The sequence below is a fragment of the Typopeltis vanoorti genome, chromosome 14, assembly GCF_054136105.1.
Source record: "Typopeltis vanoorti isolate ZY-2024b chromosome 14, IOZ_Tvanoo_1.0, whole genome shotgun sequence".
NCBI classification, from domain to species: Eukaryota; Metazoa; Arthropoda; class Arachnida; order Uropygi; family Thelyphonidae; genus Typopeltis; species Typopeltis vanoorti.
The window spans coordinates 71,794,495-71,822,020 of record NC_143562.1 but is presented as its reverse complement, the minus strand read 5'-3'; the positions used below and the strand labels follow the sequence as shown (position 1 = coordinate 71,822,020).

The 27,526-nt window shown below is 33.9% G+C and overlaps 1 protein-coding gene across 1 annotated transcript; it reads left to right on the top strand.

The window, feature by feature from the left end:
* The first annotated feature begins 200 nt into the window (after positions 1–200).
* Positions 201–27,526, top strand: LOC150099635 (uncharacterized). Its single transcript, XM_090404123.1, has 6 exons — positions 201–429; positions 932–987; positions 9,759–9,866; positions 12,571–12,606; positions 23,867–23,905; positions 27,275–27,526. Exons 1-6 carry the CDS (start codon positions 327–329, stop codon positions 27,314–27,316), a joined length of 384 nt encoding a protein of 127 aa, XP_090260249.1. The 5' UTR covers positions 201–326; the 3' UTR covers positions 27,317–27,526.

Sequence of the window (27,526 nt, the reverse complement as noted above, 5' to 3'; positions counted from 1 at the left end):
GTAACATGTATTACTTGTTGATGTCACAAATACACAAAAAATTAATCTCGTTCATATATGACGTCAGTATTACACAGAATTCGTGTCTTCTTTGCTCTTTAGACATATGAAGACATCTGATATCTTGTGTTTATATTAGATTTCGCCATAACACAGATATGCTCTTATTCACATGACTTAGTTCAAAGAAGTTCCAACTTGATAAGCGGAGATGATAAGGATGCCTTTTGCTTCTTTCCCCGTTTAGAATACGTGCATACGAGGTGGATGAGGATTATATCGCTCAGTGTATTTCTACTGTACTGATTTAATTTCTGTAGGAGAGAATGAGATTCAATTTCATCATAATGTGTTTTGTTTTGTTATGTGCTATGCTGGAAGCTAATAAGTCATCACCGCGTCGAGTTAGAAGAAGTACTCCTGTCTGTAGTAAGTACACTTACGAATTTCTTTACAAGATAATATTTATCACACTATAACGCTCAGATTAAAAAAAAACTATACTTGGGTTTTTCGTATTATTTTATATTAAGAATAGGACTGATGTCAGATAAAATACTCTCAAGATTCTCTTTGATATATGCTAATTCAGCAGAGTTTATATTAAAAATCAGTTTTCAAATTTCATGTCGATCGCGCTCGTTTTTTTTGGTATTAATGTTAATCCCTTCACGAGCCTCTAAGGGAGATTATATTTAGAATGAATATTTAACTTGTATCAGTTTGCGAGTTTCATATACGTCGAATTGTTTTCGACAGTTTTCGGTGTGTTTAAATTTGCAAGACCATCGGATTTTCAAATATTGCATAAATATAAGAGTATCAAAATATATGCCAACCATTATTATTTCTCTCTCTCTCTCTCTCTCTCTTCTTTCTTTATTAAACCTTAGAGAAAGCGAGTAAAGAGTGTTCAACATTTCTTTTTCAGCAACTCAAACCAATAAACAAAGAATTGCTGATTGTTTGAAGCTGTACACAGGACACGTAAGTAACTAATTTTCCATTTCATATTTGATGAAACTCCAGAGAGAAACAGAGAGAGAGGTAGAGAGAAAGAGAGAGATTCTTTGAGTATTCTTTCATATGATTTCACTCATTTAAGTTGTAAATCTCTCAAAGATTAATACAGCGAAGGAGATGACGCGTTAGTTAAACTGCAGGCCGCTTACTAGAGACAAGTCGTCGAACTTTGTCAAACCATTTTATTCAAAAATAAATATAGTTATGAGCTCAAAGATGGAGCTGAAAGTCATCTACGGTATAAACTCTTTCATAAACATCAGCTCCGAAATATTAGAATATTTAAGAACACACTGTACTTAGAATAACATACACATCTGATTGGTTAACTTGGTGCTTATAATAAATGTTCAAAATTTGCGTAATAAGCGATTGCGTTTCTAATCTTCTGTACGACTTTTCAAACCTCTTTTATTTATTTCCATAAGCAAGGTGAACCTTGCTTCAGTCAAAAAAATTAAAGTGCACCATATTATTGTATCAACAGTTATATGTACCGTAAATTTTGAGAAGCATCTTTCGTAGCTAAGTGGGTTCCATTATGCTTTTGAGCCGGAAAGACCATCATTCGAATCCAGTCTAGAACGCGAATCTGTACAAAGATTATTTTTTTTGGTCTAATAAGAATTTGGAAGTCTTCTAGAAATCGAGATCTCCACCCCGCACCATGCAAACGTCCAAGTAAAACTCTCGCAATTTACTCACAAAGTATGTTTATAGGCATATAGGCATACAACTAACCACCTTAATTTAGAATCTAGATGCAATCTAAGTATACTGAAAGCTGGAAGGGACTTAATTAAGGCCTGTCATGACGATCATAAATGCGTTCTGCATGACCTGTTTAACGATTACTCTTGGATGCCTCTGTAACGACATTGTAAAATTATGTACATTAATAATATGAGAACTTGAAGTGTTGAATTTGAATTTTTCAAAATACGGTTTTGTAGGATGTCCCTATGTCCTTAATGATGTATTCAATAGATATTGAATAACAGAAGAGAAATTAGTCGGAGTGTCTTAAAATCATATAATTAGTTTGAATGACTATATACCGAGAATGAAAAAGAATAAGGTTTAATGTTAAGATACTACCAGTTTCGTTGAATAAATCAACTTCTTAAGGTATCAAAGGCAAAGAATTATATAAAATGACAGAGACATGATAAAATTACATCAACAGATCTAGTATAAAAGACAATAGTACATTTTAAAACAGAAATGCGTGCTGGAGTTCCAATTGAAGTTGGCTATGTGCGTGAGCATTCACGAGTGTGCGAATACTGGACAATGGCAATGTGTGCGTCAGAAAGATTGTAGCTATGGCTGTTGTTAATATGTGATGAATCCAGGGATATTTCTATGGCTTCGAAAATATTTCTTTCGAATTCATCATAACACACATGGATATTAGAAGTTTGCGGCCAGTCTACGAGGTGTTGGTGGCCTTCATCCGAGTTAATAGAGAAGAAAACGTGTCTAAAGAGAGCGCCGGCCCTGATCCTATTATAGGATATATCTCTTTGGTTTTTTTCCATACGAAAAAGGATAGATTTAGCTGTCTGGCCATAATATGGTTTTCCACATTCACACAAAATCTTGTAGACTCCTGGATACTGAATAGGAATATGTTTCACTTTAAGTCTACTTAGTATAGAGCGAAGTTTTGGAAACGTAGTGAAGCAAGTTCTAATGTTGAATTTCTTAAGAATTTTTGCAAATTTTGCGGAGAGAGAGCTGATGAATGGCAACGATATAAAAGCTGTTGGGCGAGAAGAATCTTCAATAGCAGTTGAGCGATGGAAAGTGAAAAATGTATTAATCTTTTTAAGATAGAAAATATTGTTGACAAAAGTCCTTTTTAGTTTACTAAAAAAGAAAAAGTTTACTAAATGAACTCTATTTATAGAGTTCATTTTCAATTTCTGTTTCATCTTTTAGTAAAGATCTGGGTCGATCTGCCAGGGTTGAAATAATACCAAATGTTTGCGGAGGGTAGTGATGGGAAGAAGCATGGAGGTATCTATCTGTGTGTGTGGGTTTTCTAAAAAATTGATATTTTGATATTTTCAGCGCATCTCGTAAATCCAGAAAAGTCCAGAAAGGGGAGACAGCCGTTGGATTCCAGTTAGTGGGTAAAATGGATTTTCTCATGAAACTTGTTGAAGTGGTCTGGAAAAAAATTGAGGTGGTTGACACCGTGTTCCCAGATGAGGAATACATTTCTATATAACGATACCATATTTTGCGTTTAAGTGTTGAAGAATTAATTACTTTTTCTTTAAAATCTTTAAGAAATATATCAGCAAGAATCGGAGAGAGCGGACTGCCCATAGCCAATCCTGAGTTCTCTTTGTAAATCTTGTTTTCGACTTTGATGTATCCTGAATTTACACATGAATCCAACGGCTGTCTCCCCTTTCTGGACTTAAAACTTACGAGATGCGCTGAAAATATCAAAATCTGCATTTTTAGAAAATCCCCCCCACGCACAGACAGATACCTTCATGCTTCTTACCATCACTACCCTCCGCAAAAATTTGGTATTACAGGAATACCTCGATTATTGCGGTTCTCGATTTATCTCGGTTTATAATTTGATACCAAAATTCCAATTATTGCGCTCCAAATGCGAATTATCGCGGCCACGAGATGTAGCCCACTACATATGCAACCAGTTCGAGTCGCCACTCTCCAGGTATCGATCTCTTGTAGAGCTTCGTTTTTATCCGACGGCGCCTGTTCACCACTCACCAGTAACTGTCAGCCTTTACCTGAAGTACATGTGGATATTTATTTCTCTTCTTATTTACCCCTACAATGAATGCTAAAAGAAACAAGGATGATATCAAGTCTACAGATATCAAGAAGAACCTTAGAGTTATCAGCTTAGAAGATAAGTTGCATATGATAAATAAGTATGAAGCAGGCATAACCAAAGCCAAAATTGCAAGAGAGTACGGTCTAAATGAATCAACTGTTCGCCATATTTTAGACCTCGCTGAAAACCTATAAGCAACTAGGACAAAGTGCATCGACCTCGTCTGGGTCCCAAACCACGAGAAACAGAAGCCATTTTATGATTGAAAGGGAAACGCTATTGTCAGTGTGGATAGAAGATTGTAACCAAAAGAGAATTCCTCTTAGTCAAATGACTATAAAAACAAAAGCATTGAATTTGTTTGAAACTTTAAAAAGAAAACAATTAGAAAGCGAAAATGATTGGCGTCAGTAGTGGTAGAAACTTTCTCTGCAAGTTCAGGGTGGTTTGATCGGTTCAAAAAGCGATCGAGCATTCATAGTGTTCGTGTACAAGGTGAAATTGAAAGTGCCGATGAAAATGCAGCAGCTAGTTTTCTGGTGAATTGCAACAGATCATTGAAGAAGGAAATTATACCGATGATCAGATATTTAATGCTGACGAAACAGGCTTATTATGGAAAAAATGCCCACAACATTTTTAGCAAAAAATGAAAAATCACAGCCTGGCTACAAGGTTTCGAAGGAGCATGCAACACTTTTACTCTGTGGCAAAGCTTCTGGAGATTACAAGATGAAGCCTATCTCTATTTATCATTCACAAAATCCTCGTCCGCTTAGAAGTTTAGATAAAAATTTTCTCACTGTTCATTGGAGATTCAATAGAAAAGCTTGGATGACAAAAACTATTTTTGAGGATTGGCTTGAAAACTGTTTTTGTCCTGAAGCTGAAAGGTAGTGCAAGTCATTAAATCTTGATTTTAAAATCTTGTTGATATTAGATAATGCACCTAGTAATCCAACAGCACTGAATGATTTGTGCAAAAATGAAAAGTTATTTATTTACCACCTAGTACTACTTCCATCATCCAGCCAATGGATCAAGGAGTAATCGCATCCTTTAAGGTATATTACCTACGAAGAACCTTTTCACAAGCAATAAAAAAGACTACAGGAGATGAAGCTATGTCTTTGACAGAATTCTGGAAGGCATTCAATATCAAAAATTGCATTGAGAATGTCAAGGAAGCATGGAGTGAAATAACGGCTAGCAACCTTAGGGCGGCATGGCAAAAGATTATTCCTCATTATGCAAAAGATTTTAAAGGATTTGAAAATGAAGTAACCCGTGTTATCAATCACCTAACTAAGCTTGACTTCGATCTAGGACTAAAAGAAATTGAAAACGGTGATGTTCAGGACCTGCTTCAGTCACAGGATAAGGAGCTGGATGATGAAGACCTAATTAACCTCGGCAGAGAACGTGCTTACGATGTTCAAATCGATTATAATGACGAACAAACTGACGTGGCACCGAAGGAATTTACCCTTAAAAATTGGACAAAATGTTTAGAATTGCTGAAACTTTTAAAGAATAAAATCTTGAACGGCGATCCTAATCTCGAGCGACCAATGAACGTTCGTCAGGAAATTTAAAATTCCATCCGTTGCTACCGAGTTTTATACGAAGAAAAAAAGAAAGAAAAAATTCCGCCAGACAACACTACACCAATTTTTATCCAAGAAAGAATAATTGTATGTACTGTATGTACTCCTTATATATAAACAAAGATTAAAGAATAATCTTGTTTTTCTAAATGAACCTTCATTTTTTACATAACACCTTTAACACATTTCTTTTTTACTTCATATATAAATTTTAATTAATAGATTTGAAAAATCCTCGGCAATCGTCACCCAGTTTACACGCATTATTTATCCCAATTATCGCAGATTCAATTATTTTTCATGGCAATAATAACCGCGATAATCGAGGTATTCTTGTATTTCAACCCTGGTACATCGAGCCAGATCTTTACTAAGAGATGAAACAGAAATTGGAAATGAACTCTATTTACTAAAAAGGACTTTTTTCAACAATGATTTCTCTTTTAAAAAAGATTGATAAATTTTTCTCTTTCCATCGCTCAACTGCTATTGAAGATTCTTCTCGCCCAAGAGCTTTTATATCGTTACCATTCATCAGCTCTCTCTCCGCAAAATTTGCAAAAATTCTTAAGAAATTCAACATTAGAACTTGCTTCACTACGTTTCCAAAACTTCGCTCCATACTAAGTAGACCTAAAGTGAAACATCTCCCTATTCAGTATCCAGGGGTCTACAAGATTTTTTGTAAATGTGGCAAACCATATTACGGCCAGACAGCTAAATCCATCCTTTTACGTATGGAAGAACACCAAAGAAACATATCCGAAAATAGGACCAGGGCCAGTGCTCTCTCTAGTCACGTTCTCTTCTCTACCACGTAACCGGCCAAGACCTATATATACGTCCAGTTTATCATGGATGAGAAGTGCGTATTAAAATTGTAATACCTTTGATATTATATTGAAATATGTGATGGATACGAAGCATATGAGGCTGAGTATTTGATCCATAATGGCCGGTAAGGTGGCTAACTCGGATGAAGACCGACAACACCTCGTAGACTGGCCGCAGACTTCTAATATCGATGTGTGTTATGATGAACACTAAAGAAAGATTATCGAATCTAGAGAAAAATCTCTCGATTCATCCCATATTAACAACAGCCTTAGCTACAATCTTTCTGACGCCACACAGTGCCACTATCCATTATTGGCGAACTCGTGACAGCTCACGCACGTAGTTAACTTCAATTGGAACTCCAGCACGCATTCCTGTTTTAAAATGTACTATTGTCTTTTATACCAGATCTGTTGATGTAATTTTATCACGTCTCTGTTATTATATATACTTCTTTGCCTGTGATGCCTGAAGAAGTTGATTTATTCAAAGAAACTAGTAGTATCTTAACATTAAACGTTATTCTTTTTCTTTCTCGGTATATAATTATTGAAACTAATTTTTTATGACATTACTGCCGAGTAAATATGAACGATAATATATATATATATATATATATATATATATATACACACACACACAGCGAGCCAAATCTGGGTAATAGGGTATATTTTCGAACAATTCATAGTGCATATCCCTTAATTTTCTCATTGCTAAAACACGTTTGTGGACAGGTGCATTGTTCTGATGAAAGATGATTTTTTTATTCTGTAAACCGGGTCTTTTCTCAAGAATTATTTTCGTTTAGTCTTGTTAAAAGATCGGAATAATATTCCCCGGTTATTGTTTTATCCTTTTCAAGATAATTAATAAACAAAATCTGTTTATTATTTTGTTTAAAATTTTGTTTATTAATTAACCGGCTTCTGTCCACTATTTTGACTGCGGTTTGGATTCTAGTGGGAAATGTTGAATCCAATTTTCATCCATAGTAACAAATTGACGCACAAAATCAGTTTTAGTCTTGTTAAAATGCTTCAGGCGCAGTTCAGATATTTTCATGCGAGAGCGTTTTTGATCTGCTGTGAGCAAGCGTGGCACCCATCCCGCACCTTGCTTTTTCATTTGCAATTCTTCATGCAAAATACGTCCTACGCGTTCTTTTGAAATGCCTATAGTCTCAGCAATTTCACGCACTTTGACTCGTCGGTCATCCAATACCATATCGTGCACTTGATCAATGATTTCTTTTGTTGTTACAGTTTTTGGACCTCCTTCGCGTGGATCAACGTCAAGGCTGGTACGGCCACGTTTAAGCTCGGCAGCCCATTTCGTAATTGTCGCAAACAAAGGAGAAGAGTGCCCATAAACTCTTCTGAACTTCGAGTGAATTTCTTTTGGCGTTAAACCTTCTTTTACAAAGAATTTTATAACTGCACGATACTCAGTTTTATCTATTTCGAGGGATACAGACAACACTTTTGCTTCAGACAGCTGTATAAAACAAACTACTTGACAGAATGACTTGCAATTTCACACAGATTTGAGAGATGTAGTAACTTAGAACAAAAATCTCTTGCCTATAGAGTTACCATGAATGTTTCAATATATATATATATATATATATATATATATATTACGATTCTCATGGATTATGGATGTTCTAATTCTTATTTAAGTGCCAATATGAAAAGATCTCAAGATTTTATATTTTCTCTAATCCTTCCACTTATTACTAAAGCATTATCATTATAACCCTACCAATTATTGATGTAATATTCTGACATCGGCCATAAACAACTGCTATGGGTTATACTCGCCGAACGAATTTTTTTCCCTCTTTAATGAACCACAAAGTTTTAACTGGTTGGGGAATCCTATAGTACATTCATGCAATGAATAGCATTGAAGGAACTTATTCACATTTGAATAGAACTCCGAATTGTATTCAGCGGAAAACACATGTGGCATCAATTCCACACCTGATATCAGCTGTGAAATTGATGAAGTAAGAGGAGAAGAAATTTGTTTTGTGCCTGCGTTAGAATTTGAACTATTGAATTAATGATGGCAATTATAATGAACAGTGCATATAGTAGCATTCACAAAAGCATCCATAACTAAATACGTCTGCGAGGGTGATCAAAGGATAATCGTGACAGAAAGATCACTCAGTTAATCAAATTTACCTTTTTGGTATAGAATATGGTATTTTTAGAGGGATCTTATTGATATCATTACAGATATGTTTATAATATTTATATGCCGGGGGATTTATGATTTGTATAGAAATAGGAGCTGTTTGAGTTAAAGTGGCACCTCAGCGGAAGAGAAAATCTTATTGGAGGCACAGAAGATAACATTTATAATGTGTTTGATATCTGTGGTTAGTGTTATCTCAAGAAGATAAATCTAATCTTGAATAGAGATTAGTATATTTTCAAAAGAATGACTGGTTCAGAAGAGAGGTCTTCTTTTGTAAAATAAAGCAAATAGATGTGTTTGCCAGCATCGTTATTCAGAAGATTATCTAAATTCCAGTTTTGATGTTTTGAAAACTACAAGTTAAGATAATCGAGGTTAAGGTTAAAGTTGTAGTGAATTATGCATATTTTGAACATTTTCAAATTAAAAATAACGCAACAGGCTGTCATCACAAAGCAGTGTATTACACTGACAGTAAGCTGGATGAAACTTCTATTATATAGAAGGAAAAGGAGTTGAGTTGAGTTAAACAACAGAGCCAAGTGCGGTCTCACTATAAGTGAACTGATAGAAGAAGAAGAAGAGCCACTCACCATCAATCGAACTGAATCTGAATGAAGAAACTAGCAAACTAATTACAGAAATCCAGAGCAGACAAAATCAGTGTATTTAATAGACTTCTGATTCCTCCAGCTGATTGTTAGTGATTGATTACATACTAACTTTATGTACTAGTTGAGTGGCTTCAAGTCAATATAGCAGTTGTTTTTTCTGCCCATTATCTTAGAAATTGAAATTGAGTTACCTTTTCCGAAGCAATTTTTCACATAAATGCGAAACTAACTTTTTTTTTTGGAAATAAAAGTAGCAAAGAAATATTCAAGAGTAAATCACAGTGAGAAATATGGGATATGTAAAATTCAAAATTATCATCCATCATAGTTGACGAAGATTGGATTCTGATCATTTAGATTTGAATGGAAATTCTGTTAAAATAAATTCACTATTAGGTATTAGTTATCAAAATATTTCTGCAGGTGTGCTCAAAAAATAAAATTACACACAGAATATACATGAACTGATACTACATCGTGATCATGAAATTAATTTCTTACCATATACGAATTTAAATTTCAAAGTGTGTATAGTAGAAGGGTTAGCTGAGAAAAACTGAGTGCTAAGAAAATAGTTCGCTTTTAAACTAAGAAAATCATTAGATTTGTAAAATAGAAGCATATTTAATGAAATTTATTTATTTTCAGACTGGAGAAACTGTAGATAACTGCCTCAACGTGCACTTTCCAGAGAGTGAAGACAGATATATGGATTATGTTAACAATTATTGTAATCATAAGCCGATCTACTTCAATGTAAGTTTCGTAATAACATTTGGTAAGAAGGAGGATGTTATATAAATTTGTATTTCTAGTTTCGGAATAATAAATTCTGTAATATGAAATGCAAATATATCTTTAATAATATGAAGAAGATAAGCATACAGGTATTCTAAATTTAAATATATTTGATTTGTAATATTTGTTATTGTGATGAAATTATGGGACCCGAGCGTCATTTCAAGTGAATCGAAATGAAGTGCGATCAACGTATCACTTACAAATCAAATACTTTCTGTTAGATGCAACACTTCCAAAGCAATTCTACTTATCAGATATGTCAGCCAGCCATCCTATCTAAGTAGATAACAAACATGTTCATTCGCTGGAAAATCCAAGGTTCGATCAAGCGCTGTTCTCGGGAAAGAGAGAGCTTAGGCTTCAGAAGGCGGTGAACTGATTTTTATCCCTCGAAATATGCTTCACACATCTGTGTAGTTCTTGGATTTTGATTACAAAACTTACGTAATAACTATATAAGCCAAATTTCTATAATTCTGGTTTGAAGACCAGTAGTCTTTAATGCTATAGGTATCAACATAATGGATTCGATTCGAAATGTTGCGACTAGGAGATAATCAGAATATTGTACTTTATAACAATCTTCAGGAAATGGACGTGCAAAATTTGTTCCCGAAGAGCTGAACAAAAAATTTCTATGTGGAAGATTTCAATAGAACCTCCTTCAATCAAGTTGGTATTTGTAAAAATACAAAAAAAATATTTTGAGGAAGTTGGATTAGAATAATTATATTGTTACTTAATTACTAAATTAGTTTTATTAAGTATATTATTTTAATTAGTTTTATTTTTATTAGTGTAGCGAAAATCTGTACACTTATATTGTATTATTTACTACAGTATCGGTTTGTATAAAATTTTAGAAAATATTTGGACAATGTGTTATGTTTCTTCACCGAAAGAATACATTAGTTTAAATATAATAACCAAAGACATACATTTGATCATTCAGACAAGAGAATTGATGACATATTTTAATGGTTCATACAGGGATTTCCGTCTTACGCCTAGCAAAAATTAAATGAAGAAACAGAGAGAGAGAGAGAGAGAGAGAGAGAGAGAGAGAGAGAGAGAGGTGTGCTAAATAAATCACTCTCTGTACTGAGAACATTGTGGTCACCTATGGTCATGATGTGATTCACAGAAGGATTTATATAATGCTGACGTACTTAATTGAATTTTTGAATTTAGCAGTCTTGTGGGTTATTTGTTCGCTGAGGGTGCGAATATGCAATGTCACGAACAGGGTGTTCTCTCTAATAAACGTCCAACACACACACACACACACACACACACACACACACACACACACACACACACACACACACACACACACACACACACACACACACACACACACACACACACACACACACACACACACACACACACACACGTACGTATATTCGGACAGTAGATTCCCGATAATCACTATCGAATGAAATAGTTAATCCAAGATTTAAAGAGAGATAAGTATGGGCATTATTGAATTCTAAAGGATCCTCATACTAATGCTACAAGTATCAGTAGCAAGTGGATCAGTTCTTTGTATTGGTTCGTGCAACTCCGCTAAACTGTACATTTAAGACTTAAAACATATGATTAATTAGAAAGATGAACGATTTAACATTTCTAAGCGGAATAGGGAAGATATGACGGAGTAATGGTACTCCGAATGAAAACCGATGAATTAGCGCCAAAGGAAAGTACGGTAGAATCGAGAAGATACTAGACCTTTAGAAGTATGGTTGGAGAGTGAGTCGAATTAGACAGAATATACAGTTGGTTTCTGATATAGGAGGACAGTTCAAGGCATGCTGTTGACGCCATACATCAGATTCAAATTTAAATACAAACGATTCAAATTCTTCCTGTCAAGGAAGAATTTGAATCTTTTCAAATCTCGGTGTATGAAATTTTGGATCTGTTCATAGGATCAGAATTGCTGTCTACATTCCTAACGACTGGGGAGAGTGCATATGCGGGCTTATGTCTCCCTGTAATCCAAACCTTGGCGGATTAATGCATTATGGGCGACTGCAGAATTTGCAAAGGATTTCGCTGCCAGTTTCAATGTGAAATTTGTTGATTCTCAAGTTTATTGGTTTCTTATTGAAACTGTAGCTTAGAAGCTTAAGAACATCATAAAAAAGCTTACGCAGCTGTTCTATGATGATTTAGTAATGACCACAGCTGCCCTATTGTTCTATCCCTCGATCATGAACAGGTATGATCGATTTGAGTCGTGAACCGAACTGGGCACCATGGAATAGTGAATCCAAGCATGAGGGGTTCACCCTATGAACTCTTGTCATTTTGGGAATAGACAGCATTATAATGTGTTTGTTAGCTCAATTACCTATTTTTGAAACACTGTTCTAGTTAGTAGACTGCATTAATCAGTTTCTCGGTTGGTAGTGTAGGTGGCAGGTCGTCCTGCTGTAGGTCCATGTGGAGGAATGGTGTTTTTTTAGACAGCAGATGTTTAATATAGAAGTAAAATCTTGATATACCTGTATCATATGTTTATCAGTACTACAAAAATCTTGATTGATAATGACATACTTTGTTTATAAGCCTTATACATATTCAGAAATCAGTTATATTGTCAATGTTTAGTAACTGTTTTCTTATAAAAGAAAGTGCTTTTTTCTTTTAGGTTCAAAAGTGTATTTCTGATAGACGTACGTTGACGGTAAGTATTATTTTAGATAATCTAGAGGTGTATTTGAAAACCAAAATAGAATATTTTTAGGTAGCGCCAAGATTATGATTATATTATACTATGATTATATTTTAATATAATAGTATAATCATTGAATATGATTATATTATAATATAATAGTATAATCATATATAAATATAATAATAGTATCATCTATATCAGGTATCATGTAATCAGGTATCAAACAGTTAGTTTTGATGCATTTTTACCTTTCTGAGAAGGTAATAAATAGATATCAGATTAAAAATGATGCTACGACTTAACTATATATATATATATATATATATATATATTAGAATTTATTGATTAGAAACACCGAGATAAGACAAAAACTTTAATTGGAACACAACTAGTTTCATCTTATAGCCGATGTCTTCCGGTGTATCACAAAAATAGTTGAAAATTAGCAAGATAAAACAGTGAACAAATAAATTAAACAGTTTCTCGAGAAAAAATCCTGACGTTTCTAGAATCAGAATCGGATACCTACTCTCAACCATACCGAGACCTGACGAGAGAGAGAGAGAGAGAGAGAGAGAGAGAGATACATAATCGAACCAACAATCTGCTTAAGACGGCAAAAGAACTTCCAGTAAACACACGTCTTTCTCTTCAGTTCTTACCTCCACTTATTCCAAGATTATACGGCATTCCAAAAGTGTATAAAGCAAATTGTATGCTCAGGCCAATAGTTGATAGTATTGATTCACCGACATATAAATTATCAAAATATCTAGCATCCTGCTTAAAAGATCTCGCAGGAAAATCTTCCTCTTATATTAAAAATTCTACGGACTTCGCTTCTAAAATCAAAGATATAAAGCTGAAGAATTCCGATATTATGGCGAGCTTTGATGTTTTGGCAATTTTTACAAATGTTCCGACGCAAGATGTTCTCAGCAAAAAATAAGATCTCTAAAGAGATTTTTGAACAACTCCTTTCGCGCTGTGTTAGTTTAGGGTATTTTAAGTTAGAAGAGAAAATTTAGAAACAGAACAAAGGCTATGGGTAACATCCTGTTTCCAATACTGGCCAACATTTTCTTCGAGAATTTCGAGGAAAAAGTCTTCTTTAAAGCAACATTAAAACCTAGAACATTGATCCGCTATGTGAACGATATATTCCTTATTTCGGAGCATAATGTAGAGAATCTTAACATCTTCGTAAATCATTTAAACAACTGCCACAAAGACAAAGTCGAGATTGAAGAAAACGGTCCCCTTTCATTTATAGATATGAATCATAAAAAGATGTCTGCTTCGTTAAGGATATCAATCTTCAGGATATCAGCACACACGGATAGATACTTACATGCATACTCAGATCACTACCCGCATAAAAGTTAAGTATCATTTTCACATTGGCTCACCGTGCTCGCTCAGTATTGTCCGACGCAGAAGACTAAAAATTTAACTAAATATCTACCAAGAACTTTCTTAAATAATGGATACTCTTCCAAAAACATTAAGAGGCAACTATATCAGCGACCTTGAAACAACACAGAGATCCCTAACAACTCCAAGAGATATATTTCTTAACCGTATATCAATTCACTCTTCTGGAAACTAGGAAGAAGTTTATAAAAATTTAATATAAAAACTTGTTTTCCAACTCTTCCAAAACTAAGGTGAGTTCTGAGACATCCAAAAAAAAAAAAGAAGAAGCTCATAACCATCTTCAATTCCACGGTGTATAAAAAATATTATGTGATTGTGGGAGGCCATACTATGGCCAGACTGAGAAGTCAATTCTCTATGGCTAGAGGAACTTCAGAGAGACATTTCATACAAACAGAATCAGAGCAAGCGCATTCTCAAGTCACGTCTTATTTTCAGTGAACACAAACTATGAAGGCAGCCAACACGGAGTTGATTGGAACGCAACATCAAACGTTTATATTTGTCAAGAAGAAGTGGAACGGCGCATAGTGGATCCAAAGAAATTGTTCTAGACTCTTCTCACATCAACAGCAACCGCAGTTATAGTCTACCTATATATATATCTATATATATATAGATATATATAGGTATATATATATATATATATACATATATATATATATATATATGTAGAAAGTATTTTTACCTTGGGTATAAATATGTTAAAGATACCAAGCAATTTTAAACCTGGTTTTACTCCATTTTCCAAGTAAGCAAACAGACTAAAAGTCAAGTTTGCGCCTGCAATTGATGCAAGTCTAACTGATCCCACAGGTAGTGCAAGACCAGGGAAACTCGTAGTAAAGGTGGAACAAGCTCCGATCACTAATCTTAATATTTACTTTTAATGCCAAAACACATCTCCAAGAAGGGGATGTATGATGTTTTGTATTAAAGGCAAGGGGCCACTACCCAGACCGGTTTCGACCTTTATTGAGGTCTCGTCAGTGGGAGCTAGGCTAGAAATACCAAGATTTAGTAATACAGAGCTTGTAAGTATTTCACCAAAACAAGTTACCATAAGGTGTTTTAACCTTATTAAATAAAAATATCTGGAGGAGATATAAATGTAGAAAGTATTTTTACCTTGGGTATAAATATGTTAAAGATACCAAGCAATTTTAAACCTGGTTTCTAGCCTAGCTATTTCTAGCTATTTTGCAAATATATATATATATATTTGCAAAATATAGATTTAATGACTATAAAACCGAGATAACATATAAAGATTTTAATGATAAATACTACTAGTTTCGGCATATAGCAGCCTTCTTCAGGTATTTATAAAGGAATACTAATAAACATTGAATTATCTAAACAAACTGGAAATTACAGGTACAAATTGCCTCACATAATCGATACATAAAAATGTTGTATTTCTTCAAGTTGTTCCAACTGGCGTGCCATTGTTTATTGCAATTGTGCATGCAGGTTCACGTGAACGCCAATATTGAACAACTGCAGCATGGGTATCTGGGATGTTATAACTTAAATTGTCGTTTAAGTGGACCGGGTTCAGCAGGATTTCTCTTGATTCTACAATTTTCCTCTCAAACTCATCATCACAGCGAAAGATATTTTCTGATCTATTCCAGCAAACGGAGTGGCTTTGTTGGTCATCATTAGGATTATTTGAAAAAAGAACATGACTGGATAACGCAGTTGCATGAGATCTTTTGTATGAGATGTCTCTCTTATGCTCTTCTATCCGTTGTTCAATAGATTTGTTTGTTTGTCCAAAGTATGGGATATTGCAATCGCACCACAATTTATATACTCCAGGGTACTTAAGGTTGTGATGAGTAGGTTTTGGATGGTTGATTAGAGAACGGATTTTAGGAAGTGTGGTGAAGAAGGTCCTGATATTATATTTTTTAAGGACTTTAGCTATTTTTTTGGAGACTGTGCTAATGTATGGAATGGAGATGCTACCTTTAAAATTAATAGTCTCTGTTGTGCACTGCCTAGGAGGATCCAGAAGAAATTTCTTAATTGTTTTTTCAGAGTATCCATTTTGTTTAATAATAAGAGTGAGGTGATTCATTTCTTTTTGTAGTTGATCAGGATTTTCAATATATTCAATTCTTCAGGAAGATCCTACAAGAGAATTACAAAACCGTACAAACAACTTGTTAAAGACTGCGAGTGAACTTCCTCATAATGTTCGCCTCTCATTACGCTCTCTACATCCTTTTATCCCACGCATCTATGGAGTTCCCAAAATTCATAAAGAAAACATCCCTCTTCGCCCAATTGTGGAAGGAATTGATTCACCTACATATAAACTTTAAAAATATTTAGCAAAGTACCTCAAGTGTTTCTCCAATAAATCTTCATCTTTCATCAAAAACACCACAGACAGATTTTGTTTCTCATATTAAAGATATTCCTATCGATGAAAATGACATTCTAGTCATTTTCATGACTAGATACCAAGGTTATACCAAGTATAACCTTGGTATAACCTTGGTATACGAAGGTTATACCAAGTATTGGTATAATTCAATATACCAAGGTTATAGTAATACAGAGCCTTATCAACTTTACCTATAGAAGTTGCAACAAGGTGTTTTTATTTTTAATAAAAATCTCTGGAGGAGATATAGATGTAATAAATGTTTTACCTTGGGGATATTGTATATTAGGATAACCAAGCTATTTTATATAAACTTGGTTATTTTAACTCCTAATCCCAAGTATGCAAACAATTAAGTTTGTACCTGAAACAAAGTTCAAGTCTAAAGATGATACAACATTTACCCACCTTTACAAGGAGTTGCCCTGGTGTTGTATCATCTTTAGACTTGAACTTTGTTTCAGGCGTAAACTTAATTGTTTGCATACTTGGGATTAGGAGTTAAAATAACCAAGCTTATATAAAATAACTTGGTTATCCTAATATACAATATCCCCAAGGTAAAAAATTTATTACATATATATATATATATATATATATAATATATATATATATAATTAAACAGAATTGCATTAAGGTATAAAGGTATGGATTTATATATCAACTTCTAAACAGAATAACTGAGTAAAAATTTCACTGTGGAAAACACAACAATACATCTTTGTTCGTTAAGGTTTACAAATGCATATTTTATTTTGCTGAAATATTATTATTTATGGAGAAAAATTCGAAACGTGTCATTTCTTAAAATGATTTCATAATATTTAGTTTACACCCTTAACATTTTCCAAAGAGTTTAATAAAGAAAATGTTTGTTACTTACTGTTTCTTGGTTACATAAAATCAAAATAGCTGATCATGCTAAAGAGTCTTAAGAGCTGATACCATTGGAAGCACAGCTCCATACATTTGATATTGCATTAGTCTGGAAATGACACCATGCTTCTCTCAACTAACGTTTGTCCCCAGTTATACACAAGCAGTTTTCAAATAAGGTTCATAAATGTCCCAAAATAAAGAATCTTTATCGAATTGAATAAAATCTTGAAATTTGAATTTTACCATTGATGAATTTAGATGGTTAGCGATAATTCTTCCCATGATGTGAATAGCTGGAAATTCAGTTTCCAAAAATAGTAAATGATTATCATTGTTGTACATTTTTGGTGAAAATCTCTCAGCTTCTTCACAACTAATAGAGAAAACTTTACTTCCACCACTTCCTGTATCATCGCGCATTAGTTCAGTATCTTGGTATTTCAGAATATAACAGACACCAAGGTCCATTTCACTGTCAACTCTTCTTTGCAAGTAAGCAAGGATATCAGACCACTTCCTCTGTAACTCTTCCGAATTGGTCCTGGATAAATATATCACAATGTACGTATCTTCTAAAATAATAGCAGGTTTCCATCTTTTTAGAGCTAGTATGATAGTATGATATCTTTTTAGTATGATATCTGTACTGGATGAATGAGTTGCAGTAACTGAAAATGCACTCGACTTGATTGTTTTTCCTTATAGTTCTCTTTACTCTGACCATTTCTTCAAAAATATAACTATCATGCAGATGACTCATGAACATGTTTTCTCATGCTGGTGTATATAATATTCATGTGATTTTTATCTTACTTTGTGACATCATAGGACAAGCCTTCTCTCTGTGGCTCGAATGGTATTCTATATTATTTATCCTTATTATGTTAAGTATTTTTATCCTCAAACAGCGTTTTTGATGTAAGGCAATAACTAGTTCTGTCAATCATATGCCCAAAATTGTTGGGATGGAAAAAATGTAGCATTAGGTAGTGGAGGGTGAAAGGGTAGTCGAGAGGATGACATTGGTCTTCCCTGTAATTCTCCCTCTCCCCCCTCCTCACCCCACCCTTCTCCTCCAGAAGATGTCTGCTCAGTCAAGGGAAGATGAGCGACCTCACCATTTGCAGATATCTTTTAGCGATGTCACCTCAAACTGATAACCAGGGAGATGTGTGGCTTCTCCTTTTGCAGATATCTCTTAGTGATGTTGAAACTCATTTCACAATTTTACTACCCATACATTCTAGTGTGGGGCAATTAAAATTAGGGGCCATAGCAAATAACAGAATTGTAGTTTGTGAATAAAGTACAAATTAAATGAAAAGTGACAATTTTGTTACTATATCTGTAGATATCACCAGACTAGAATATATCAGTCATACCAAATTCTATCAGCATGACTGTGAGAATTTGTTTATTTTACAGAGATAGAGTAGGTATTTTAACCCATCACATTACGAACCTCTTAATAGGCAGACCTGTTCTTGATTTAAATGATACCAAATGATGAAAACAATATGGGTATGAATTTCAAAACTTAAAGCTGATGAATTTATTGCTTGCATTGATCATAAATATTTATTTGAAGATAAACATTTAATTTTTCTTTACATTTTTTTATATATATATTTTATTTTTGATGGTTGACATCGATGTTGCATATTGTTTTCAAGAAACATGTTAACTCTACTTTCAGATACTAGTTAAGTTTAACGTTTTAATTTCTGTTTTTTATGAATGTGAAAAAAAAATTACGAGTGCAAAAAGCTGTTTCTGTATGTCAAGGAAGGATATATAAAAATTAGATTTTGAAAAGCATATTTGAATTTTATGAGAAATGTATCTCTTATTAAGAAATGTCGGAAAGCAAGCTCAAAGCTACAGAGCAGTTTTCATGAATACAAAGAAGTCGGGATTTTGAGGTTCAGTGGCCAGATGTGATGCATCCTCATAATATGTTAATTCAATATCTCGACTTACAAAATATCAGTTGTTGAAATACACAATCACTTTGCTGATATTCACGTTATTAAAATACTATTACAAGATTGAAAGTAAAATAGAAAAATACAACCAAGCAGATTGAAAAAAAATATATATGTAGAAACATGAAAAACCCACATCAAATGATGCGAATTTTTGGCTTGCGATATTTCAAATGGTGAAAACAATGTGGTGTGAATGTCAACACTTTAAAACGCATCATAATTTATTCATAAATATTTATTTGAAGGTAAACATTTCATTTTTCTTTACAATTTTTGATTATTTTTTATTCTATTTTTCTTTTTGAGGTTGACATTGATGTTGCTTATTGTTTTCAAGAAATATGGTAACCCTACTTTCAGACACTTGTTGAAATTAATGTGTTAATTTCTGTTTAGTTATGTATGAGAAAAAAAAAAGATGACTGAAAATTACCATGTCATAGGGCAATTGTCACACTACATTGTAAAAATTAACAGAATAGGATAGGCTTTACTTCCAACCCTAGTTTGTCTCATTTTCTTTCACTCAATACCTACTAAAGCAAAAGAAAAATACCGGATTCTGAAGTATAATCTTTGGAAGTTGTTTCGAATTGTAATAAAGATAACATATTCAGTTGAAATAAGAATAGATAATTATTTAAATTAAGGGGATATTTAATCCCACATTATTTCAAAATCGAACAAGAAAACTCTAAGATAGAAATCAAAGCGTTTCATATCGAATATAGCAAGCTATAAAAGTTTGGCGAGTCCAAGCGTGAGCAAACACCTGGGTGGTACAATACGGACAACTCGTTGTAAATGTGGATAAAGCTGGGATCGCTGTTCTCAGTATTTGCCCTAATGTAAAACTCATTCCCTAGGAGATGTATGTTGTTTTACTCTTTGATTTCTATTTTAGAGTTTTGTTATTCGGCTTTGAAATAATGTTGGATTAAATAACCCCTTAATTTAAATAATTTTAACGTCGCTGAAGGGAAGCCTTTTGGCTCTTTATTTCATTAATAAATAGATATTTATTTGTCTTGGAAAAAATACCTAATATAATAATTGGTTTAAAATATATAAATATCACTACTGTGAAATTAATGCCGGGAATGAAAAATAAACCCAAGTTTTAAAGTAAAATAGAGAAAAACAACCAATCAGACCAAAAAAAAAAAAAATATATATATATATATATATATATATATATATAGAAGCATATCAAATCTCCCCATCAAGTGATGAGAATTTCGGGTGGCAAACTAAAAATTGAGAAATATTGTTCTATCCAAAATACAAATTTCTTTAGGAAATAAAGTTGAGTCTTCATTATAAAGAAATTTATAATGCAAAGTCATTTTCGTATTTTAATTTAACATTAATTCTGATACTGTACTTTTCATGTTAATTCCTCTGCTACAAGTTCCAAACAAGATGCATCCAAACTTATCTGAGAGGACAACATTCAATTGTGGCTAACGAGAATGAGTCAAACACGGGACTTAATACCTTTCGTTCTTTGCATTTGTGCATACTTAATAAAATGTTAGTAAAACTTGTTTTGAAAAACATATTTTCAAACTTTAAAAGTAAAATAGAGAAAATACTCCCCATCAGAGTAAAAAAAAAATTACGAGTGCAAATACCAAGTCTTAGTACAAACTCTTGGACTACATTATGAAAATTAACAGAATAAGCAAGCAGCGAGTTTACTTTTCTTCTCATGATGTTACTATGTAGAGAACCTCCAGAACCGTGGGGAAAAACAGCCATGAGAGCACAGTGTGAAGGAAATAAACGAAACGGACAGAAACCTATAAGGAACAAGAGTCAACTGAATTTTCAGGTTATTATTTACAGCAATTTCGTTCTTTGAGGCCTTGTGTTTGTGTGTGTATTGTGCTGTGAATATATGGTTCTAATTCAACTATTTTGGAATATCTATTTGCATTCAGAAGCTTGTTTGTTCCAAGATGAGCCAATCTGGAAAAAAATCACTCTTTCTTTTGTGTAACTTAAACATTGCAAGTGATATTTATAATTTCAAATGACCACTGCTCGTATATTTTGTTAAGCGCAATTCTAATACTAATACTGAATAGTTTTTCATAAGAATAATCATAGGGTATGTACATTGGATTGTATCACCATGGGATACATTAGCGACTTTTCATGTCTAAGTTACTAATACATGGTTATGAGATGTTTGGGGAAGAGAAATAAAAAAGTGTTTGTGCTTGAGGGGTGAGGGGACACCAGTGAAAGCCAGTAATTAATTATTTCAGAAATGTGAACATGAAATAAAAAAATATGTGTGTGGGTGTGAGTGTGTGTAAGTGAGTGTGTGTCTTTGAGGGGACAACAATGATAGCCTGTAATTAATTATTCAGAAAAGGTCTAAAAGCTGATGCAATCTATTGGCTCTAAACTCATTCCTATATTCAATAACAGGAATGAAATACCATAAACCTATATTAGAAAATTCGTACTGCCAACTATAGACAACCGAAAACACAACGTGATGTGAATGACGGATGTGTGTCCCCATGCGAATTCCAATGTTTCCATATTCTATCTTATCTCTAACTTACACCGACAATGCAATACGCAAACCAAACACACAGAGGGATGTCACTGAGAGATGGGGCCACCGGCGAAATTCCAAACATTCCATACTATATCTTGTCTCAAACCATCACCCATAATTCCGGACGCAAAGTAAATCACATGGTGTGACGTCAATGACACGTATTCCCAAGAAAAATTGCAAACATTACAAACTCATGACGTCACGAATCCTTATCTCTAAACATCACACACAATTCTATATGCGAACAAAAGCACGCGACCTGACGTCAGTGACACATGTGCCCTCAGGGAAATTCCAAACATTCCACACTCGTGATGTCACTCACAGAAAATCACAAACAATTACGTCAATCACCATATCACCCAATGACGTCACGATCCTTATCTTATGGCTAATTTGTATGTCGTTTCCCTCTTCACGAATGTACCTATCGAAGAAGTTTTTACCTGATAAAAGATAAATTATCAAAAAAGTAATGTCGGTATTGGCGCATTGTGTTAAATCTGATTATTTCCAGTTTAATGATGCTACATACAAACAAAAGGTTGGTTTAGCCAACGTTTTGGAATCTTTTGAAATAAAAGCTATTTCTTCTTTCCTGTTGAAACCAAGATTTTGGAAAATATATATCGATAATATCTTCCTAATCTGGAGTTACAGACCTGAGTCGTTAAAGAATTTCCTAGACCATATGAACAGTCAACACCCGAAAATCCAATTCACTGCAGAATTAGATATTGATAGCTCTCTTCCGTCATGCACGTCAAACTCACTCGCGTGTCTGAGAAATAAAATTTTGAAAAAAATAGAAGTTGATCTATGCCTGATCTATTTTCATGCATAGATCTATTTTCGCAAGAAAATAGATCATGCACAGTTCCATCACTTTCCACCTAAGCTAAGCAAACGTGCTTACTCCCTCCTCTGTGAAAAAGAACATATTAACAAGGAATTCACTTCCTTCTTACACCATTTCAGCAAAATGTTTATTCAAAACAATCAGTTAGTAACCTAATATCTAACCCGCTTTCACGAAATGTTGAAGACAGAAAGAGTGAAAAAGGTTACATATCCCTACCATATATCAATTCAATTTCGCCAAAGTTCTTAAAAAAAGCAATTCCAACTTGTATTTCACTCGTTTACTTTAACGTCGATCCTTGCTCAGTCCGTCCAAACAAAAACATAACTTGAAATACCCTGGCGTTTACGGAATTTGGTGAAACCGAAATATATCTTATTACAGCCAGAAGGAAAAATACATCGAATTAAATCTAGAGGACTATAAAAGAGGTAGTACAACCAGAGCAAGTGTTCTGTCGAACTCTGTCCTGAATTCTGCTGACTGACGATGAAAGATCTATCATTCATCCAGTATAGGTGACAAATCAGAACATATCTTTCGATGCTCTGATTGTTGTAGAATTTAAAGAAATCGTCCTGAATCCAATACATCTCAACGCTACCCTCAGCTATAATCTCTCAGACTGTCATTGTTTTTAATTAAAAAGTTTTTTAATTAAGTCTTTAATTTAATAATATTTTAAATAAAAATTATATATTAATTAAAAACAATTAATTTTTAATATATATATATATATATATATATATATATAAATATAAATATATAGAATTTACCATTCATTAGAATCAGATGTTTAAAAATACAGATCTTATTCTATAACCAATGGATAAACACAATGATATGAATTGTCAAAATCTTGCGTATTTTGTTTGTTATATCGTTGTAGATAATCTTATCTTTATACTGTATAATAATACTACTGAACCCTTTGGAACTCTGTGTAGTGAGTGCTTTTTTATCTGTTATACCCTGAAATTCAACGAAATGTAGAGGAATGAGGGTCTGATGAATCAGCAATGATAACGAATTTCAAACTATGTTAGAGTCATTTTATAATTTCCTCATGACTTTAGTTTAGCCTGTGCTTAGAATGAATTCGGTTCATTTTTCTTTCTCTATTGCAGGACTATGATGTATATACTAAGGAAGTCCATCATGCAACGGTAAACTACTCTAAAATTTTATAATTTCTATGATTATAAGAATAGCACACAATAAATGTAACCTATACAAACAACAACTTCTTTATTAGTAAAACTATTTTATTTACAGGCTCGAAATATCGCATTTAACAGTGCATGGATCATTAAAAAATAGAAGGTAAAGAAATTAACCCCTCAAGAAACATCCAGGAAGATATACACTCGTATGTACAAATATATGTTCGGAAACTTTAGCAATTTACAATTGATACCAGCAGAAGAACTCTAATTTCGGGTATATCCAGATTTGTATTTGATTACCTCCTTCACCCTTTGAGGGACGAATTTGATTAATCTGCGGCAGATAATTGGTAGAATTTGTGTCCATTCCTCCATAAAAGCAGCACTGAGTTCAGCGACAGATCGATGTCGTACTGATCTGGACCTCAATCGCCGCTCCAATTCGTCCAACAGGTATTCAATGGGATTGAGATCGGGAGTCTGTGCAGGCCAGGGCAGTCCTTTAACACCCACTACTTCATACCATTCCATAACAGCTGCAGGTATGTGGTATGGGGCGTTATCGCCTTGATAGTCACAAGGTTTCTTTCCCTATAAAGTCCACAATGTAGGCAGCATCTGATTATCCAGAACATCAATGCACTGAGATGCCTTCATGGAATAATCTGCAACGACCAGTGGTCCAACACCAAACCATCTGAATGCACCACATATAATTTTTCCACCTCACCATCAAAAACACTATGGGTATACAGCACACTGTACTCTTGCGCAATGAACCATGATTTATCGTTCCAGAGTACGGTTTTCCACTGGTGAATTGTCCAGTCCATTTGCTGATCACAACGTGACCAACAAATCATGCCACCATTTGTTGGTCACATCGCCAACCGTTGATTTTGGGTGCTCCAGTTGAGCGGAAATGGCACCAGCCTACTAGAATATCGCATGTTGCCATATTCAACTGATACCATTAAATAGTGCTTACAGAAGAAGATAGTTTTTCACAACCAGGTGTCCAAGATACCCATTCGAATGTATTTCTCAATGGTCTTTATAGCAATGGATTTCAATGATGGAGACCAGAATTTTGTTTTCCTATCATTCCAAACGAAAGACATCATCATCATCAAATTCCTGCCATGAACCCTCAAGAGGTGTACATAGTACTACATGAAAAATATACATCATTACTAACTTCCTATCTACAATTTTCCTCCAAATCAGTCTGTTACTTGTCAAGACTCCAACAATATCGGATTTTATATTTCTATCATCTAAGGCGCTTTGTACCATGTCAATCCACCTATATCTTGGTCTTCCTCTGATCGTTTCCCTGCCAACCTGGCAAGGAAAACCTGTTTTGCTAATCTTTCCTCGCCGGTTCTGTTTAATTGACCATATCACGTGAGATTAGCTCTGCTAACGCATTCCTGGATGCTGACAATGTGAAGTTCTTTCCTAATATCCTAGTTTTTAATATGCTATTGCCATTGATACCATCTGTTGACGCCTCTAATCTTTTAAAAGACTCTCATATCTGTGGTCTCTAGTCTAGTTTTACTTCTGACCCAGCTCTCAGATCCATAAGTTAAAACTGGTTTGAACACTGTCTTGTATACAGCTAATTTAGTGTTTCCACTAATTTTTCTCTTATTCCTATGAATGTATTCAGTTGACTTCTTACCATACCAGATTTGTTGATTCTGTTGTCTATTTCCATGTTTAATTTCCATCTTGACTAAAAAAAAAAAAATCGTGCCTAAGTAGCTGAAATGGTTTGCTTATTTTTCAATTGATATTTTCAATGTTTCTGCCTATTTTCATTGTCTTTGTATTTTTAATGCGACATTCATATTGTATCTATTACAACAGTTATTCAATTTAGTCTTGGAATCTTGCAAACTTGTAGTGCATTTATTTAGAAGTATAACATCATCTGCATAAAGCAAAGAGCTGATATTAACATTTCCAATCCAGATATCATATTTAATACCACTTAACTTCATAATGTGATCTATATAGATAATGAAAAACAGAGGGGATAATATACATCCTTGTCTCACACCAGATTTAAAATTAAACCATCTTCCTGTACTTGCTTCAATTCTAACTGCTGACTTACAACTCAAATAAAGACTAAGTATTGCTTGATATAATGCCCCATTGACACCATATAACTGCAGCGTATTGAATAGCTTCTCTCTTGGCACCTTGTCATGTGTCTTTTCCAGGTCGACAAAACTTAATACAGATCTTTGTTATATTCACATGCTTTCTCAACTATTTGTCGTATAGTGAAGATCTGATCCTGACAGCCTCTATTTGGCCTTAATCCAGCCTGTTCTTCACCAAACTTTCTTCCACAATTCTTCTCAAACCTTTTCTCAAGTATACTTGCATATATCTTACCAGGAACAATCAATAGGGAAATACCTCTGTAATTCTCACATTCAATTTTATTTTTTCCCTTTTTATATATGGGCACTACAAGAGCTCTACTCCAATCATCGGGAATTCGTCCCTCTGTCCAGGCCTTCTGACTACACATATAGCCACTGTAAGACTTTTTTACCACCATATTTCTGCATTTCTGGCCGAATATCATCTACTCCTGCTGCCTTTCCATATTTCAAGACTTTAATGGCTTTTTCTATTTCAAGTATGGATATGTATTCCTGACTATTTGCCTGTTGAGTCTGTTTTGCCACTGTGCTATCACTGCTTGTTTCATGTAGCAATTTTTCGAAGTAATTACTCCATAATTCTTCTTTATAGCAATGGATTTCAATGATGGACAACACCAGAATTTTGTTTTGTTATCACTCCAAACGAAAGTCGCGTTCAAATTATATCGTGAAGTTTTTACTACCGTGAAATTCAATTCTTGGATTTCTTGCTTGCAATATGTGTTATTTACCGACATTTATCAACCCATATACTGTGCTGAAGTTGGGTTATGAATGACCTGCTCTTGCTATATATCGGAGCATCTAGTTTTTATTCATAAAAATGAACAACGAACACTGGACAGGTTTTAATTTATAAGTGATTTACAAGTGAATTGGGAGTTATTTTATTTGTCAGATTATCACTCTCACAGTGCACCCTGTTATGATAGAACTATGAGCATATGGCTCTTGATGAGGTGTGCATAAATCACATTAGACAAGATTTCTGCATGATGAAGGAAGGTTGCGCTTGGTCAAAATATTTTATGAATTATTTCTGTGTTCTTGTATTTATATTTGTACTTATTAATAAGTTAATTATACTGTATTTTCAATACAATTTCGAAATTCCTGGATTTTTCTATATAGAACATCTTCAGAAAGTGAAGAACGTATATTTATTTTCTTCTCTTTTCAGGTCTGCTTTAATACTTTTTTCAGAGAAATCCGCAGTCATTAACTGAACAAACATTCCAGTAGCAACACATCAGAGTCTAATTAAAACGTGGACTAGAACTGTAGTGGATAACAGATCCGAATTGAAAAATTATGACTTCAATTGAATGAATTCTCAATATAATGAAAATGCAGAGGAACAATTTTCAAAGCTTCGTAAAATTGGCTGTAATTATAAACATTTCTAAGCATTAGTAAATAGTATGATTCACTA